General features: G+C 32.9%; 1 protein-coding gene across 1 annotated transcript in view; it reads right to left on the minus strand.

Moving 5' to 3' along the window:
* The window catches only part of mtd (TLD domain-containing protein mustard), an 837104-nt gene that overhangs the window by 319259 nt on the left and 498974 nt on the right, over positions 1-18871 (minus strand). Inside the window, exon 5 of the mRNA XM_075380551.1 lies at positions 2799-2893. Coding sequence (XP_075236666.1) covers positions 2799-2893 — 95 coding nt within the window. The remainder of the gene's footprint in view (positions 1-2798; positions 2894-18871) is intronic.

Here is an 18871-nt window from a genome sequence, read left to right on the forward strand (position 1 = left end):
CGCTGAGGTCACAGATAGGAAGAACTTCTACGGCTACTAGAATTTATGATCATAGACAATGTGAATCTATGCCAGAATGTTCTCAAAGATTTTAGAGGTCAACATATATACTCAGCTCAAAATCAAGTTTAACCTTGAGAAATAAGTTATAAGTTTTGAACAATGATAACTTTTGAGAGAAAAAGGAAACCCAAAAATAATTACTAAAAAAACTATTTGTAATTTTTGTAATTCTAAACACATACAGAACAGATAATCCATTACAGAGAATACTAGTATAAGTGATAAATATGTAATAGAAATAATAATAAAAGAGACAATTATAAAATTACTGTTTTATACCAATAATACGTGTATAATATATATATATATATATATAAATAACATGTAAACATGTGACATTTTTTGCTACTGGACTAATTATGAAATTTAGTACTGAAAAACAAAGGTATAGACATAGCAGTTAATAAACAACTCCAATGCTGAATCGCCTCACTCAATATTAAATACATATAAAATATATATATATATATATATATACACACACACGAGGTGCAACAATAAAGTAACGACAAATTTTTTTTTGGCAAAATGTGGCAATCTTGCAACCTTCATAGACACTTCATCTTTGATCTTGATCTTCCCACCACTAATAGTCAAAGCGGCATACCACACACAACCTATAAGTCTTGAGTAGTGGTATAATAAGTGAACACATGTTTTGTCTTGTCATGGAAATGGAATCGTGAAATATTGTACAACGATATCGCATTTCTTTTTGTGTTAAACTTGGTGAGAATTCAACATCAACCTACGGTAAGCATCAGAAGGCTTTTGGAAGTGAGGTTATGTCAAGAGCTCAAGTTTTTCGTTGGCATAAAATGTTGGGTGAAAGCAGAACGACCGTTGAAGACGAAGACTGCAGTGGACGATATCAACCTCACAGACAGACGTCAACATGGCCAGGATACGTGAAATCATATGATCAAATCAAAGATTGTGAAAGTGATTGCATTAGAAATTAACAACAGTCAGGAAACTGTTCACCAAATAAAACAGAAGATCTAGGCATGCAGAAAATTTGTGCGAAAATGGTCTTGAAAAATTTCACAGAAAACAGCAAGATACATGGAAAAATGCAGCAGCTGATTTGTTGAAACAAATACAAATCAACCAAGAGTTATTGAACCATGTTATTACTAGCGATGAGTTTGTTCTTCCAGTATGATCCAAAGACAATATGTCAAAGTTCACGATGGTGTTCAAAGGGATCACAAAGACCACAAAAAGCTTGCATGTCTAATTCAAAAGTGAAATGCATGCTTGTATGCTTTTTCAATTCCAAAGGTATTGTTCATAAGGAATAGGTGCCTCCTGGTGAAAACAGTTAATCAATATTTCTATAAAGACTTCGAAAACACGTACTCCATGTCTGTTCAAACATTAAGAGTTGCATTCTTCATTATGATAATACACAATATTATGCTGTATTGTCTGTTAAATTCAAAATGCATTTCAATACTACCATGGCTGGCTACCTTTTATTCACCAGCTCTCACTCCGAGTGAATTTTTTTTTATTCCCAAGAGTAAAATTGATGGTCAAGGGACACCATTTTCAAACAACAGAAGATGTCCAAAATACTGTGATAAGGGTCTTAAACAATATTCCAGATGAAGAATTCCAAAAATGTTACCAGCAGTGACAGAACTGGAGTGTGTGCAAGCATTAGGGAACTCCTATGAAGGAGATTACACTTAAGCTGACTAAAAATCTAAGTAAAAGTTTTTCTCACATCATATAGATAATAATGAGATAAATTTTTATCTCATTACTTTATTGTTGACCTTGTACATATATATTTGCACGTACAATAAAATCTACTATCCACATCTGGACTTCTCATATCCAAATTTAAATTAAAGACAGTTTTATTGTTTACATTTATTTATAATAAATAATACTGAATTGAATGGTCAATTCATTTCATTGGTTTCATTTCATTTAAAAGTATTGTGATTACTGTAAATTTTGTTTTATACATTATTTTTTTCACAATTTCAGCATATTTCAGTTCATACATTAAATCAGCTACATCAACAAAAAGTAATAAATTAATTATTGTAATCAAAATATAAGTGAAATAAATGCTATCTTATTAACAGAGCTCCTGAACAATTTTTAATGGAATTTATTGAACATACAAATCAAATTGATAAATCAAAGATTACTAATATTCTAACCCACCAAAATAGATAGAACTGTACTTCTAAAATTAGTGGTATAAACTATAATATACAAGACCCCAAGAACTTAGAAAAAAAAAAAGATTAAGATAGCAATACAGCATTAACTACAATGTTGTTTGCAGACTTTTTCAATTTTTCTCAAATTTGCGAGAAATTCTATAATTTTTCATTAAATTTGAATTCTTCAATTTTCCTCAAATTCCAAGAAATTCTTCGATATTTCTCAAATTTGCAAGAAATTCCTCAATTTTCTCAAATTTGCGAGAATTTCTATATTTTTCTCAAATTCACAAAAAAATCTATAATATTTCTAGAACTGTCGAGAAATTCTTAAAAGTTTTCCTCAAATGTGCGAGAAATTCCATTTTTCTCAAACTTGTGAGAAATTCTTCTATTTTTCTCAAATTTGCAAGACATTCTATAATTTTGAGAAAAATTTCTGTCAAATATATAAACTTTCTGAAAAATTTTAATTGCACTCTTATAATTTGTGAAAAAGACAAATGTCATTTAGAATAAATTAGAAAATACCTATAAATAAAATGTTACCTTATATATGGAGGTTTTTGGCGGTGGTGTCTTTGTACGTCCTTGCATTTTTCTATCAGATAGACTCTCTTTACTTCCCAGTTCGGTATCCCCATCTACAAAAAAAAAAAAAAAAACAGAAAAGAGAATATTAGACCATGTAAACGACACAACTGTTTACATATATAACACAATGTTTGATACAAATTAAAAAAATTGTAAAGTACAATATATCAAGACATTAATAATTAATCACGGTTTATGTTGAGAATTAAGTAATAATAAATAAATTGCTATTAAGGAATAATAACTGAAGAGATGTTACAAGGAAACATTTTCTACAAATATTCATATATGCGTTAAGATTAACAATTTTGCTTAAGTAAAGGTTTCCTCTATTTTTAACATGCTCTTCAACAAAGATCAAAATAATAAAAAAAAAATTTACAAAAACCTTTTCTGCATTTCATGTCTTGAGACTAAATTTAAAAAAATTGTAGACATCACTTCTATATCTAAGTATAAACTTTCAACAAACTTTGGAACGTAAACCGAAGGGAGATAGAGCAAAAGAAAAAAACATACTTCAATTTTAAGAGGGGTAAGGTTAATTTTATGAATTATTTTTATATTAATATAAGCACTGAAGATAACAAATTTGCATTAATAGTTTATTCTAAAATGGCTCTGAAAGAAAGTTGAGATTTGTTTTTTTTTGCGATTTTACCCAACCTACATAAAAAAATTTTGAAAAAAACAATTAATAAGATCAATGCTTCATATATAGAAATATTTGTGCCAAATTTGAAAAAAATCAGTTCTGAGATATAACCCAGTGCAACTCAATATGTATGTATGCACATACAAACGTAATTTTTTTTTTGTCTAGATGAACTAATTGAACCCTAAAATGTAAAGATTTTCAAAAATCCTGATACCCAATTTTTGGCATGATCACTATACTTTCCCCCTTTAATATACCTATTACAGCAATATTTGCCACGAAAGGAAAAATAATATAAAACAATAAACACCCAATTATAGTTAACCACCCTGAACCTTATTAGAATTTTAATACTCGTATATTACAGATAACAACAGTAAACAATAAATCAAGCTGTGTAAATTATAATATTTTACCATAAAAATCTTATGTGAACACCACATGACTTCCTTGTATGCCTATTAAATTTTATATACACATTTTTTGCTGCACTTCATTTAAACTTACTTCATTTGAAAGTGAGATACGATCTTTCAATTCTTTAATAAAGTGGACAGTTAAACAACTGCATTATGATGGACACCACATTGCATCATATTTTTTCTGGTGTCTGTATCAGCATTTTACATTCGTTTATATATTAATTTTCTTTCATGTTGCTAAAGTAGTTATGAGATGTAAGTGAGAACATGTCGGATCTGTAACCTTGCACACATCGGTTCGAATCCGACTTCGTATATAAATATTTTTATTTAACTTTTTTTTTTAATTTAAATATATTGATTTATTAATAATTATTAACCTCTGTAAAAGTTTTTGAATTAAAATGAAAAGTACACAAAACTTTATTTCACTAATAACTTTTGATTTTTTTTCAATCAGAGATTAATAAAACAATATTTTTAAATTAAAAAAAAAAGTTAAAAAAAAGGAAATTAAGTCATATTTAAACAGATGTGCCTTTCCCTTCTTATAAGATCCAAATATTTCATTAATTAAAATTTAATTTCGCTATAACTATGGAACCAATGAAAATAAGTACCACTTATGATACATCATTGAAAAGCTCTAAATGAAGACTTATTATTGCAATTAAGAAAAAGTCCAAAATCCAAATTTTTTAGTTTTTACGTAGAAAATATATTGCTTTTAAACAATTTTCATCATACAAAATCCAGAAAATCTTACCATTGGAGGAACTTCCTCTACAAAATAAAGATTCCTTGAAATTGAATCATATGATGAAGAGTAAGAGTTAAACGTACATAAAAAAATATACAGATCGAACTGAGAACTTTCTCCTTTTACTGGAGTCTGTTTAATAAAGATTGATATGCAGAAATTTTTAGGAACAGTAGAAAAAATTTTAATTTGTTGCATGAAGAAAAATGATGTGTAACAATTAACTTATAGTAACATTACATATGTTGTTGATATTATACACTAATAATAAAATGATAAACTTAATATTATTATAATAATAAAAATAATATAAAATGAAAAAAGAAAAAATTCTGAATTTAAAATAAAACATTTACGTAAAAACATTTTATAGACCTTGAAAAGGCATTCGATAATGTACACTGGAATAAAATGTTCAGCATTTCAAAAAAAATTAGGGTTCAAATACAGAGATAGAAGAACGATTGCTAACATTTACAGGAACCAAACAGCAACAGTAATAATTCAACATAAGAAAGAAGCTGTAATAAGAAAGGGAGTTTAACAAGGATGTTCCCCATCCCCATTACTTTTTAATTTTTACATAGAACTAGCAGTTAATGATGTTAAAAAACAATTTAGATCCAGAGTAACAGTACAAGGTGAAAAGTTAAAGATGCTACGATTTGCTGTTGATACAGTAATTCTAGCTGAGAGTAAAAAGGATTTAGAAAGGGCAATGAACGGCATGGATGAAGTTCTACGCAAGAACTACCGCATGAAAATAAACAAGAACAAAATAAAACTAATGCAGCAGAAATAACGAAGATGAACTACTGAATATAAAAATAGGAAGAGAAAAGATTATGGAAATAGAAGAATTTTGTTATTTGGGAAGAAGAATTACTAAAGATGGACGAAGCAGGAGCAATATAAAATGCTGGATAGCACAGGCAAAACAATCCTTCAGTCAGAAATATAATTTGTTTACATCAAAAATTAATTTAAACATCAGGAAAAAAATTTAAGGTATATGTTTGGAGCATAGCTTTATATGGAAGTTAAACATGGACGATCGGAGCACCTGAGAAGAAAAGAGTAGAAGCTTTTGAAATCCGGTGCTATAAGAGAATGTTAAAAATCAGATGGGTGGATAAAGTGACAAATGAAGAGGTGTTGTGGCAAATCGATGAAGAAAGAAGCATTTGGAAAAGAAGCATTTAAACAAAGCGACAGATTTATAAGCCATATACTAAGGCATCCTGGAATTATTGCTTAAATAAAAATAATATTTTTATTTTAATAAAATAATATTTCAAAAAAAAAATTGCAAAATCGCCCCCTCCTCAAAAAATTATCTAAATAAACTAGCGGGTAAGGGGATATAGTGCCTCAATAACATCCTCTCGCCATGAGGAGCGCTAGTGTAGCACTTGGCTCTTGTAGTCTTCTGCTATGAAGTGACGTCACAGGTAAGCGGTAAAATTAAATAAATTAATAATATTTAAAGTATAAAAAGTATCTGAAGTGGCCGCTAGTACCGCCACACTTCCGCGAATGAAATACGGTTTGCGCCCGCGCTTTGGTTAGAATCATGGAATTAAATAAACAATAAATATTATATCTAAATAAAATAATAAATATTTTTAATTAAGTTGTCCGTCAGAGAAAAAACCGCTTGACGGGAAAGTCCTGAAACTGTATTGTCAGCTTTTTTTTATGTTATATTATTTACTGTTAGAAGAAGAGACAGATTTATAGGCAACAAATTAAGGCATCCTGAAATAGTCGCTTTAATATTGGAGGGCAGGTAGAAGGGGAATTGTGCAGGCTGGCAATGTTTGGAATAATTAAAACAAAAATTGTTAGGGATGTACGATGCAGAAGGTATACCGAAATGAAACGAGTAGAACTAGATAGGGAATCTTAGAGAGATGCATCAAACCAGTCAAATGATTAAAGACAAAAAAAAACGTAAAATTCACACAAATTATTTTAAATTAAAAATTATTATTATTATTTTAAATTATAAAAAATCAATGTCATTAAAAAGGATAAGATGCTAATACATATTGGATCTGCTGATTCAACGCACCTACTTATAGCCCTTTTATCAACTAACTTCAAGAAGCCTAGCTGATAAAAGATCAGTCTGGATTACTAAAAAAAGGGTGTCAAAAGGCTGCTAAAATCAATAAAATTATGAAGGATATAAAACGATTTTATACATTTTAAAACCCACGACTATTATCCTTTAAAATTTAAATTGACATAAAAGTACTCAATAAAATAAATAAATAAATCATTTTTTTTACAATATTTCTATATATATATATATATATATATATTCAATATAAGCAGAATAGATTATAACAGATTATCATACTAATCTGGCTAAATATTCAATAAGCCGAGCTCGATTTTAAAACCTAGTAATATTTCAAATATTATTAACACGTTCGCTGCGGTACGGCGCATATATGTGCCGTAATATGGAGTTGCTGTGTGCTTTTCGTCGTTTCCGTAATTCCAGTACAGTGCTGAATGTTAAGTTATTTAACTTCACTCTTGTGCTGTACGGGCCTCATTGTTGCCTGTACGACTGTGCGTTACGGCACATAATGTACCGTATGCAATGAATATTTTATTTCTCTTTATTACTAAAAACTTCTTTTAAAATGATTTTATAGTCTACGATATCTCTCGGAAAACATGGGAATTAACTCTAGTTGAAACAGTTCTTTCATATATATATACAGGGTCATTCACGGGAACCGGATGTTTTTGAAGTGGGTTGTACTCGGGCGTTCGTGGTGGGAGGGGCACGTGGCTGGTGTCTGACGTTTCCTTTGTTCATAGCATTTACATTTTAGTCGTTGAGATGGAGCCGTGGACGCTAGACCAACGCCTGTACGCGTATGACAGTTTCGTGCGAAATGACGAATCCGTAACTGCTGTTCAGCGAGATTTCCGCCGTCAGTTTAATATCCATCGTAATGCAAGTGTCCCTTCTCGTAACACAATATTGCGATGGGTAAACAACCTTCGAACAAGCGGTTCAATACTGAAGAAAAAACCACCGGGTCCCCGACGAACCGCTAGCACTCCGGAGAACATCGAACGAGTAAGGGAAACCATTGTCAGAAGCCCACGCCGCTCTATTCAGAGGCATTCAGCAGCGCTTCAAATGAGCACAAGTTCGGTAAGACGAATTCTGCATACAGACCTGCATTTCCATCCTTACAAGATAGCCGTCTTGCAGCAGTTAAACGAGCAAGATTTCACGCAGCAATTACAGTTTTGTCGACAAATGCTTACAGTTTTTGAAGAAAATGAAAATTTGTTATTGTTAATGAGTGACGAAGCCCATTTTCATCTGAATGGCTACGTCAACAAACAGAATTGCCGGAATTGGACAGAAAGAAACCCACATCAGCTTCACGAGAGACCACTTCATAGCCCAAAGGTGACTGTCTGGTGTGCAATAGGAAAGGTCGGTGTTATTGGACCATATTTTTTTGAAGAAAATGACGCTGCTGCCATAATTGTAACAGCTGATAGTTACATCGCGATGTTGAATACGTTTTTCATCCCTGAGTTACGAAACTGGGGAATCGATTTTCAAAATGTGTTATTCCAGCAGGATGGAGCTACAGCGAGGGCAACGATGGCTGTTCTCCGTAACTTGTTTCCAGGACGGATCGTTTCCAGATTCGGCGACATTCCTTGGCCCCCTCGGTCCCCAGACTTGAGTAGTTGTGATTTTTTCTGTGGGGGTTTCTGAAATCGCGTGTGTACGGCAATAAACCGCGTACATTGGAGGACCTAATGATCGCAATTCGTCATCACGTCACCCAGACTGATGTAGACATGCTGCAAAGAATTGAGGCCAGTTACAGTGAAAGGCTACAACAATGTATTGCCCAAAATGGACATCACTTGCCGGACATAATTTTTCGTTCGTGAGTAAGTAACAAATGCTTTGATTTAACAAGTGTTTCAGTACCAATAAAACTTTTTTAAAGTAAATATTCAATTTTTTATGAATATTTTAAAAACATCCGGTTCCTGTGAATGACCCTGTTTATATATTCATATTTAGAGCTTATTCATAATAATTATTGAGGTAATTTTGCTGGATTGTTCAGTGTCAGAATCATTTCTTTTATTAAAATATGGCATTTCTATAAAAAAAAAATTTTATTGTAATTTATAATTATAATTAAGTTATACAAGGGACAGTCAATAATTAAAGAGACAAATTATGTAGAAAAAACTGCGTATTTTTACTAAATGAGACTGCTTTTCAACATTATACCCACCAATATTAATACACTTGTCCCAACGATGAACCAGTTTTTTTATACCTGATTCAAAGAAGTCTTTGTCATGTTGTTTTACCCACTTTCCCACAAATTCTTTGACTTCCTCGTTGTTGCTTAACTTTTTTCCACGTAATGTCTCATTGAGTGGACCAAACGAAAATCCGAGGGAGCTAAATCTGGATTGTAGGGAAGATGTGGTAGTATTTCCCAACCCATTTTTCCAATGGTTTCTTGGGTTATTTGGTCTGTATGAGGACGAGCATTGTCATGTAGCAATATCACGTCTTTTCTTAGAGATCCGCGACGTTTTTCTCTCATTTCTTGCTTTACTTTTTTCATCAGCATGTCTGAGTAGTAAAAACTTTTCACTGTACGCTAATTTTCCAAATAATCACAAAATATGACACCTTGGGCAACCCAAAAGACGGTCAACATGACTTTTCCCGTTGATGCTTGCGTTCTAAATTTCTTTCGGACAGGTGAGCTGGTGTGCTTCCGTTCCATGCTTTGTCTTTTGAATGTCGTCAATGCGGGTTTCAAGTGAAGGAGTTGACACTTCAACTGGCCGGCCAGGACGTTGATCTTCAATCACTGAGGTTCAACCGTTTTTGAACTGTTCTACTCACTTATAAAAATTTCCACGGTTCATAATACAACCTTCACCGTACTGTAAAATCTTTCAAGAAAAAACTTTTGTCGATTTTTCACCTTCAGAAAGCAAAAAACTGATGACTGAACTTTGTTCAACTAATGTGGAAACACATCATCGTTAAATGCAGTATTGCGGTTATAAACAAAATAATTTTTATCGGACAGTTCTCAGCTCATCCCAATAATGCCAACCTAAAATCATGAAAATACAAAACTACTTCAACAAACTGTTTCATTTCTACATCAATTTGTCTCGTAGTATTAATTTAATAAAGAAGGAAAATAAAATCAACAATTTCAGACTATATAAATGATAAGATAGCATTCGATGTTAAAGAATTTAAAAAAGATTTTTCACAATGGCATCATCACGAAATAATATTATGTTAAAAAAAAATTAATCAAGAAATAAATTTGATGTTTCGTCCAGTTTATATTATTAAAATACGTTTGAATTGATGTTTTTTAAAGAAACATATTTCATTTAGGAATAAATAAGATGACAAATCAAAACAGTGAGTAATGGATTAGGTGACGTAATATTATAAATCTAATTTATACATAAAAACTGTCATTTATATGATTAAATAATATTATGGATGTTTTATTAAATAATTTTTGAACTTGTGAAAAAAATATATGAAAAGGAAATAAAATCATCAGAAAGAGATTAAAAAAAACAATATATATGGTACTGCACAAATGTATACTGAACGACGAAAATTCAAGGTCAAACAGTTCAGTATATAGAGTAAATTCGTATAAAAAGAGCACGCATAGTACAACTTTAGGCGGGGCCAATATGCGCCGTAAAGCAGAGTAGGTAATTACTATACGGCATCACAGTTGCCCGTACAGCAAGGTTAATTTCCCTATTTTACCCGCCGCAGCAAACATGTTAATTTGAGAATTAGATTTGACATGATGAAACAAAAAAATAGTTCTACTGTTATATCATTTTAAATCAAAATACGTAAAGTAGAACGTTATTTTTTACGGGTAAAAGTTCAAACACAAAGAATACTAGTTTTAAGTAGAAGCTATAGTACTATAAACAAAAATTAAAATAAATTAGAAAAAAATTTTAACAAATCTGAAAAATCATAACTGGACATAAGAAATTTGCATTGAAACAGAGATAAATTCGTTTCAATAATTTTTTAGATAAATGATTTCTTGAGATTAAATAAAAAAATCTGTGTCAGAGAAAGTCAGATGGTAATGCTAGCCAGTTTTCCTGTATGGAAGGTTTTTAGTAAAAGAGACCCGGATAGCATTTATACGAGGGCTATTCAGAAAGTAAGGTACGTTTTGGAATTTTAAACAACCAAGTACAAGAAAAACTTTTTATTATATACATGTGAAAGAGGTACTAAAATACTACTTTTCAACATAATCATCATACAAATTCAGGCACTTATCATAGCGGTGGACAAGCTTTGAAATTCCTGTCATAGAATTCGGCCGCCTGTGATCTCAACCACTCAGTGACGCGTACTTGGAGCTCCTCATCGTCGTCAAAACGCTATGTTGCAAGCCAGGTCTTCATTTTCGGGAACAAGTGAAAATCACTTGCAGCAAGATCTGGACTGTAGGAGGGATGAGGAAAACTTCCCGGTTGAACGAGTTCAAGAGTTCTTGCTTACGGTTTGCCGTGTGAGGTCGGGCATTGTCATGCAAAAGAAAATTTTTGGATGAAAATTTTCCTCGGCGCTTGTTTTGGACAGCTCTCCTAAGGTTTTGCAATGTTTGGCAGTACCGCTCAGAGTTTATTGTTGCACCACGCTCGAGAAAATCAATAAGAACACCATGCCTGTCCCAGAACACTGTTGCCATGATCTTCCTTGCCGACAAAGTTTGCAGACATTTCCTTGGATTTTTAGGGCAACTTGTGTGCCCCCACTCCATGGACTGTAATTTTGTCTCACAATTCACATGTTTCACCCAGATTTCGTCTCCTGTTACGATTCGATCCAGTAGTGCATCTCCATGACTGTGGTAAGTCTCCGAAAACGTCAAAGCTGCCCCCATTCGTTGTTCTTTATGGTGATCTGTAAACATTTTTGGCACCCATCTTGAACAAAATTTGTGGTAGCCTAGCTTCTGTGAAACAATTTCAAACAATAAAGTCCGTGAAACTTGTCTCCGTGAAACATAGAGAAAGCTCAGTTATTGTAAAACGGAGGTTTTCACGAATCTTTTCGTCAACTTTGGAGACCAGATCGTCAGTCACAATGCTCGGACATCCACTCATCTCTTTATCGTGAACGTTTGTTCGGACATTTTTAAACTGAATGCACCACTTCCTGACAGAAAACTGAATGCACCACTTCCTGACAGAACTTTCACTCATTACGTTGTTCCCGTACACTTCACACAGTTCCCGATGAATTTCTATTGGTTTTAAGTTTTTTGCTAACAAAAAACGAATCACAGACCGCACCTCATAACTGGCGGGATTTTCGATTGCAGCACACATTTCAAATTTGTATACAAAAAAAAAACGGGCAGTGCGGAGATTTTCCCGTTGTCACGGCTGGACGCTGACTGAGGTGCCGAGCACGAGCACACCAATATATACTCGATTGGCGTGCGCCTGGTGGCGTCAGGTGGAAACGTTCCTTACTTTCTGAATAGCCCTCGTTTTTTAACACTAACTGGACCTCGATACTATCCCCAGATACCATTCCAAAAGTTGATTTGAACGTAACAACACTTCCAGGTCTGGCAACCCATGTAACAAACTACGTGTGTACTCATGAGTAAGGGAAACAAGCTCTGGATTAAGAAAACAGCATTAGAACATCTTGATTCTTCTTTATACGAATAAGTCAACCAAAATTAGGACGTTTATGGCAGGTAATAAAGTCAACCCGCCGGGTTGGTCTAGTGGTTAACGTGTCTTCCCAAATCAGCTGATTTGGAAGTCGAGAGTTACAGCGTTCAAGTCCTAGTAAAGCCAGATATTTTTACATGGATTTGAATACTAGATCGTGAATACCGGCGTTCTTTGGTGGTTGGGTTTCAATTAACCACACATCTCAGGAGGAATGGTCGAACTGAGAATGTAAAAGACTACACTTCATTTACACTCATACATATCATCCTCTGAAGAATTATCTAAACGGTAGTTACCGGAGGCTAAACAGGAAAAAAAAGGTAATAAAGTCACTAGTTGCACAATAGTAAACCTTCAGTGACTTATTATGGGTAGATATTATACAGAGTGAGCAAATAAAACCAAACCCATAACGTAACCGCTCCAGAATCAGTAGGTTATATTGGAATGAAATTTTATGAATGATACGGAAAATTAAATAAGTAAAACATAAAACGTAATCTAAATGTTGCATTTATTTACCTTATTGTTACAAAAGATGTTCAAAATGACCATCCTGGGCATCGATGCACTTTTGTGCTCGACTGATCATATTGAGATTCGTCTAAGCAAAATGCTGTTGTCAATTGCGTTGATTTCTCACCTTCAGCTCATCAATATTGTTGGGATTAGATGGATAAACTCTCTCCTTTAAGTAGCCCCAAAAGAAAAAACCGCAAGTAGACAACTCGGGAACGTGGAGGCCACCGTCCTCTGCTAACAACTCATTCATTTGTGAAAGCCGCATGAAGGTGATTCAGTGAACGTTTAATGTGCGACACGTTTATCCGTCTTGTCGAAAGAACCTACTATATTCTTTTTCATTATCGGTTAACTGCACATAGGAATTCTTCGAAAATGGCATCTTCTGGACTACCAGTAATTCTCCTTTCAATATCGGCAATGGCCTGTGGAGTACTAAAGGAAGGTTGCCTATTTTGTTTTACATTTGAAACCGAACCTGTTGTACGCAAGTTTTTTAACTTGACGTGATTCGTCAAACGATCCAGAACAAATAGAGCCCTCAACTATAGCTATCCTTTTCTGAATTGAATAAGGTATTTTACACAAACACAACTTCTTTTTTCCTGTTTAGACTCCGGTAATCACCGTTCAAATATTACTTCAGTGTAAATGAAGTGTAGTCTTGTACAGTCTCAGTTCGACCATTCCTGTGATGTGTGATTAATTGAAACCCAACCACCAAAGAACACAGATATCCACGATCTAGTAAATTAAAACCCGTGTAAAAATAACTGACTTTACTAGGATTTGAACGCTGGAACTCTCCACTTCCAAATCAGCTAATTTGGGAAAACGCGTTCACCATTAGACCAATCCGGTGGGTTAAACACAAACACTACTGCATGCAACAAATCGTATACTGCACCGATACGTAACCACCTGACAAACGGCAGCAACAATCAGTAGTAACGTACACACCCACTAATCGCGCGAGTCTTTATTCATAAACAGTGTTAGGTAGCGGTTTCATAAACGGTTCGGTTTTATTTTCCTCAATCTGCATATGAAGGTGATTTAAAAGAAAGATCCAAAATTTGCGCACATCAAAATTAAAATGTCTATAAATAGTATTACAGCTGAAAACGTTCTATCGGCTTCCGCAAGATAGCACCATCGGTATTAACAAAAACAAACCTAGACGCCATTGTGATGTGTATTTGTCACATGATGCTTCCAGTAGCGCTTGTTTATCGGATTTTCATCTTCCCAGTCGGTCTTATACACCGTGTTGTAGAGGAATTTCGTAGGAAACATCCGGAAAAATTGTTAGGTACTAACAATTTGACCGGAGATTAATCGCCCATTTTGATTGATGATAAACTGGCCGAGGTTAAAAATGTGATGCAACGTTCGCCTTCAAAAGGCTTAAGGAAACTGTCAGTGCACTCTCAGATTTAATATGGAAGTGCTCAGAGAGCGATGAAGCGGTTACACTTTCGTGCATATCATGTTCACAGTGTTCAGAAATTGAAGGAGCCGTTTAAAGAAAAGCGCGCAGTATATTGTACATGATTTCGGTAATTTGTCGACAACCGTGGAATTGCAGAGCTTGACCGTGTTTTCTTTCGCTTATGAAGCACGGTTTCACCTTAGTGGCTACGTGAACAAAACACAAGAATTTGGTCAATCGAAAATCCACATGTGTTACATGAAAACCCCTTACACTAACGAAATGAAAGTGTGGTGTGCCGTATCAAGTCGTCGAATAGTGGGCCTCAAAACTATTATTAATTATTTATAAATATGATTGGTATAAGGCTTGGAATTTTTTCTCAGTAATAATAATTTTTATTATCATATTCAGATCCGTAAGCCTTCTGAGATTCTTTGTGAATTAAATCATAATAAATAAATAAAAAGTAAGGTAAATGTTGATTTTACGAAAACAATGGTTTTCCTGTCTTGGATAATTATGATAGTTCATGGTAGATTTAATACTACAACATAGTTAATTCAAAATGGTAGAAAAATAATCAATATATATTAAGTTATACACAATGTTCTGTAAAAAATAATTTACTACGAAATTATGTCAAAACAAAATACAAGAAAAGTGCAAATATGTCAATTTTTTAAAAGTTTTTATGTTAATTAAAAGAAAGTATTAAATTTAGTAAAAGCATAATTTTAAGTTGAAATTTAGAAAATTTTTCATTTAAAAAATCTGACACCGCATGACTGACTTCCTTGTACGCCTATTAAATTAAATATAACATTTTTTGTTGCACTTCATTCAAACTTATTTCACTTGAAAGTGAGCTATGACCCTCCACTTCTTTAATAAAGTAGAAAGTTACACAAATGCATTGTGGTGAACACCACATGGATCACATTTTTTTGTGGTGTCCGTATCCGTAACCACGCACACATCGGTCCGAATCCTACTTCATGTAAATATATATTTTTTTTAATTTAAATATAAAGATTTATTAACCTCTGTAAAAAAAGTTTGAATTAAAATGAAAAGTACATAAAATTTTATTTCACTATTAACTTCTGATCTTTTTTATTATTATTAAATTATTATTTATTTTAATTTTTTTTACAATAAGAGGTTAATAATTATTAATAAATCAATATATTTAAATTAAAAAAGAAGGAGATGAAGTCTGATTCGAACCGATGTGCCTTCTCCTTGTAAGATCCAAATATTTTACTAATTAAAATTTTATTTGGCTATAACTCTGGAAACAATGAAAATAAGTACCACTTATGACAAATCGTTGAAAAGCTCTCAATGAGGGCTTATTACTACAGTTAACAAAAAGTCCGAAACCCAAATCTTTTGTATTTTGGGCTTTTTTGGACACTTTTGTTCCAATTGATTGTAATGAAAAGGGGAGGTGCATAACTAGATATTACAACAGTCCTAAATCGAAAATTTCAACATCCTACGGCTAATAGTTTTTGAGTTATGCGAGATACTATCGCATAACTCAATATAATTTTAAACTGAAGGTGTGTCATTCGACCTCCTCTTTTCATTTGTAAGATATGAGTGACTGTGTATTACATTTCAGCCACTCCCCATATCTAGATCAGCCGTGATCAGAGAGAAACTTACATTGCTGGTTGATCAACCCATTCATCTTCCTTCACCTTTCTTTAACCGCAATCATTCAATTCCTTCTTCCTCCGGGAAATCTCATGAAAAATCAGTCAGCCTACTTGTAAAAAAAAAAACCTTCACTTCCTCCTTGCTGAAGACTAGAGGGGGATAATGATCACGCGTCCATTTGGAACTGTCATAAGACTCTTTTTCTATCTGGAAACTACACGTAAAGCCAAACAAATGGTTGAGGTGTCTGTTGGAGAGAGTTAAATGTAATCTGTACCTCATTAACTAATTAAACTTAATGAACCAGAATCAACCAGTGTAAAACAACTACCAAAAAAAAAAAAAACTTTTGTTGGTTTTTCATTGATTTTTGTAAAGGGCTCTTCATGCTTTTTTTGTTTTTTTAATTTGATCTTTTACAAATAAATGTCTTCAATTCTCTACCTCTGACAAATCTTTCGGAAATCAATGGAACTGCAACCATAGGCTGCAAGTTATAATTCATCTAACTTAGATCATAACATCTGCGGCTTTAATTAAACATTACATGTCACATAGACTACTGGAATTGCTAACTGTATCTCCAAACTGGGTTATATGACAGTCAAAATGTTAGTCTACAATTAGAAAAATAAACACTATTTGAAGTAAAGTTGGAGTGAAATCGATTGATTAACCGGTTAGATAATCTCTCTAGTGTAAATCTACGATAGTTAAAAATAGTTCAGGGAGAGAGTTAAAATAACTAATATTTAACATTTCCATTAACGATTTTAAAGCACATTATTTCATATGAATATTTTATACAGACATCATTTTATACTATATGTATAATTACACTACTAAGTCGAAACTATTTAAGTTACAAACTCGTCAAATAAGAAAGAAAATAAACATATGGACAAATATAATATTTGAAGTGTTGCAATAACATCCATATTTCATTCTAAATTTTACACGTAAATAATTGTAGACAACTTAACACTAATCATTAAAATTATTCTCTTTTAATATAATACGTAGCAGCTAATAATAATTACCTTTATGATAATACAGAACGATGAAACCGTCATCTTCAGTTTCTTGTATTTTTATATTTTTAATTGAATAATACAAAGTATGCAAATCTACATTATTATCACATTCATCAGATCCTTTGACTAGAACTGGAACACTAGCTCCCATTTTAAACATTATTAAAAAGAAAATCTATTATAACAGTATTTTTTAAATAAAAAACTTCTGTTCAATCGGCACGATATGAAATTATTATTTCACACATATTCACTATACTGCATTACAATTCGAACTACAGAGATAGATTTATTAATGATACTACATGTATAAAGAACATTTAATGATTTAGGTCATTAAATTCATTTAGTAATAAAAAAAGATATTTTAATTTAATCTTAATAGTAAATAATAAAGAAACACTTATAGATATTTATTGGTATACATATTACGGTATGATAATATATTAAAGAACAATATTTAAAAATTCATTTAATACATATTCACTATAGTCTAGATTTATTTAATTTTTTTATACTGATATCCAATATTTTCATATAAATCAACAGAAGAAAAAGCTTGCATAAGAAACAAATAACCCAAAAAAGAAACATCTTTTGTGATGTTTAGGTAAATTTTTAAACCGGTTCAACAAATTGATTAAGATGAGCATACTTTGAATATTTGCTATGGGGGGAAAGGTCCTTTTTCCTTTTCCTTTCTTTTTTCTTGTTTAGCCTCCGATACCGTTCAAATAATACTTTAGAGGATAAATGAGGATGATATGTATGAGTGTAAATGAAGTGTAGTCTTGTATTGCCTCAGTTTAATAATTCCTGAGATGTGTGGTTAATTGAAACCCAGCCATCAAAGAACACCGGTATCCACGATCTAGTAACCAAATCCGTATAAACTGCCTTTACTAGAACTCTCGACTTCGAAATCAGCTGATTTGGGAAGACGCGTTCACCATCTAGACCAACCCGGTGGGTTGATGGTGAAGGGCCGGTAAACCTCCTTCCGCCCACACCCTTATTTTTTTATTAAAAAAATATATAACGTATAAACATCAGAGGTCCAACATTTTAACATGTATCAATAGTATGAAAACCTCAGGTTCTGCGCCAGGCCGACCAGTCCTGAGCTCAAGGTTACTGACGCAGAACCTGAGTAACTTATTCAAATACATTAAAGAATCCACCGAGGTCTTTTTTCACGAGTCGACTGCCACTTTTCAGTTAAATTCTCACCACGCAAGCGTCTCTCTACTGCAAAAAGCATACCAAAATGCGACTCTGTTCTCTTCCCGAGGTTCAGAAAAAGATTCCTCTGAATTTTAAAAATAGGCCGTATCTCGAAAACGGTGGGTCCTAGCCCATTTTTAACGCGATTTTGAAAGGCTTACCCGAAAGAGTACTTTCCGATTATTTGAATCGATTGCCGGTACTTTCATCCGGCTAAGTTCGGCCGTTCTCGAGTTACGCCTTTTTCACAGCATTTTTTGGAATTGGTACCAAAATGAATTGAAAATGAGTTTTTACCACTCGGTCAACAGTTTTAATCACTTTTAAATTAATTTTAAAAAATCGGACATCATTACTTTCAGCGAAAGCGGGATGTTTTCTTCAATAATCGATTTCAATAAATTGATCCAGTATGTAAGTAACTTATTCAAATACATTCATTCATACTGTTCTATCATTAGGGCAGGTCCTGTCATGCCTGCTACTCTCTACCTATCCCTTAATAACCTCTTTG

This window comes from Lycorma delicatula, chromosome 12 (assembly GCF_047948215.1).
Source record: "Lycorma delicatula isolate Av1 chromosome 12, ASM4794821v1, whole genome shotgun sequence".
Classification (NCBI taxonomy): Eukaryota; Metazoa; Arthropoda; class Insecta; order Hemiptera; family Fulgoridae; genus Lycorma; species Lycorma delicatula.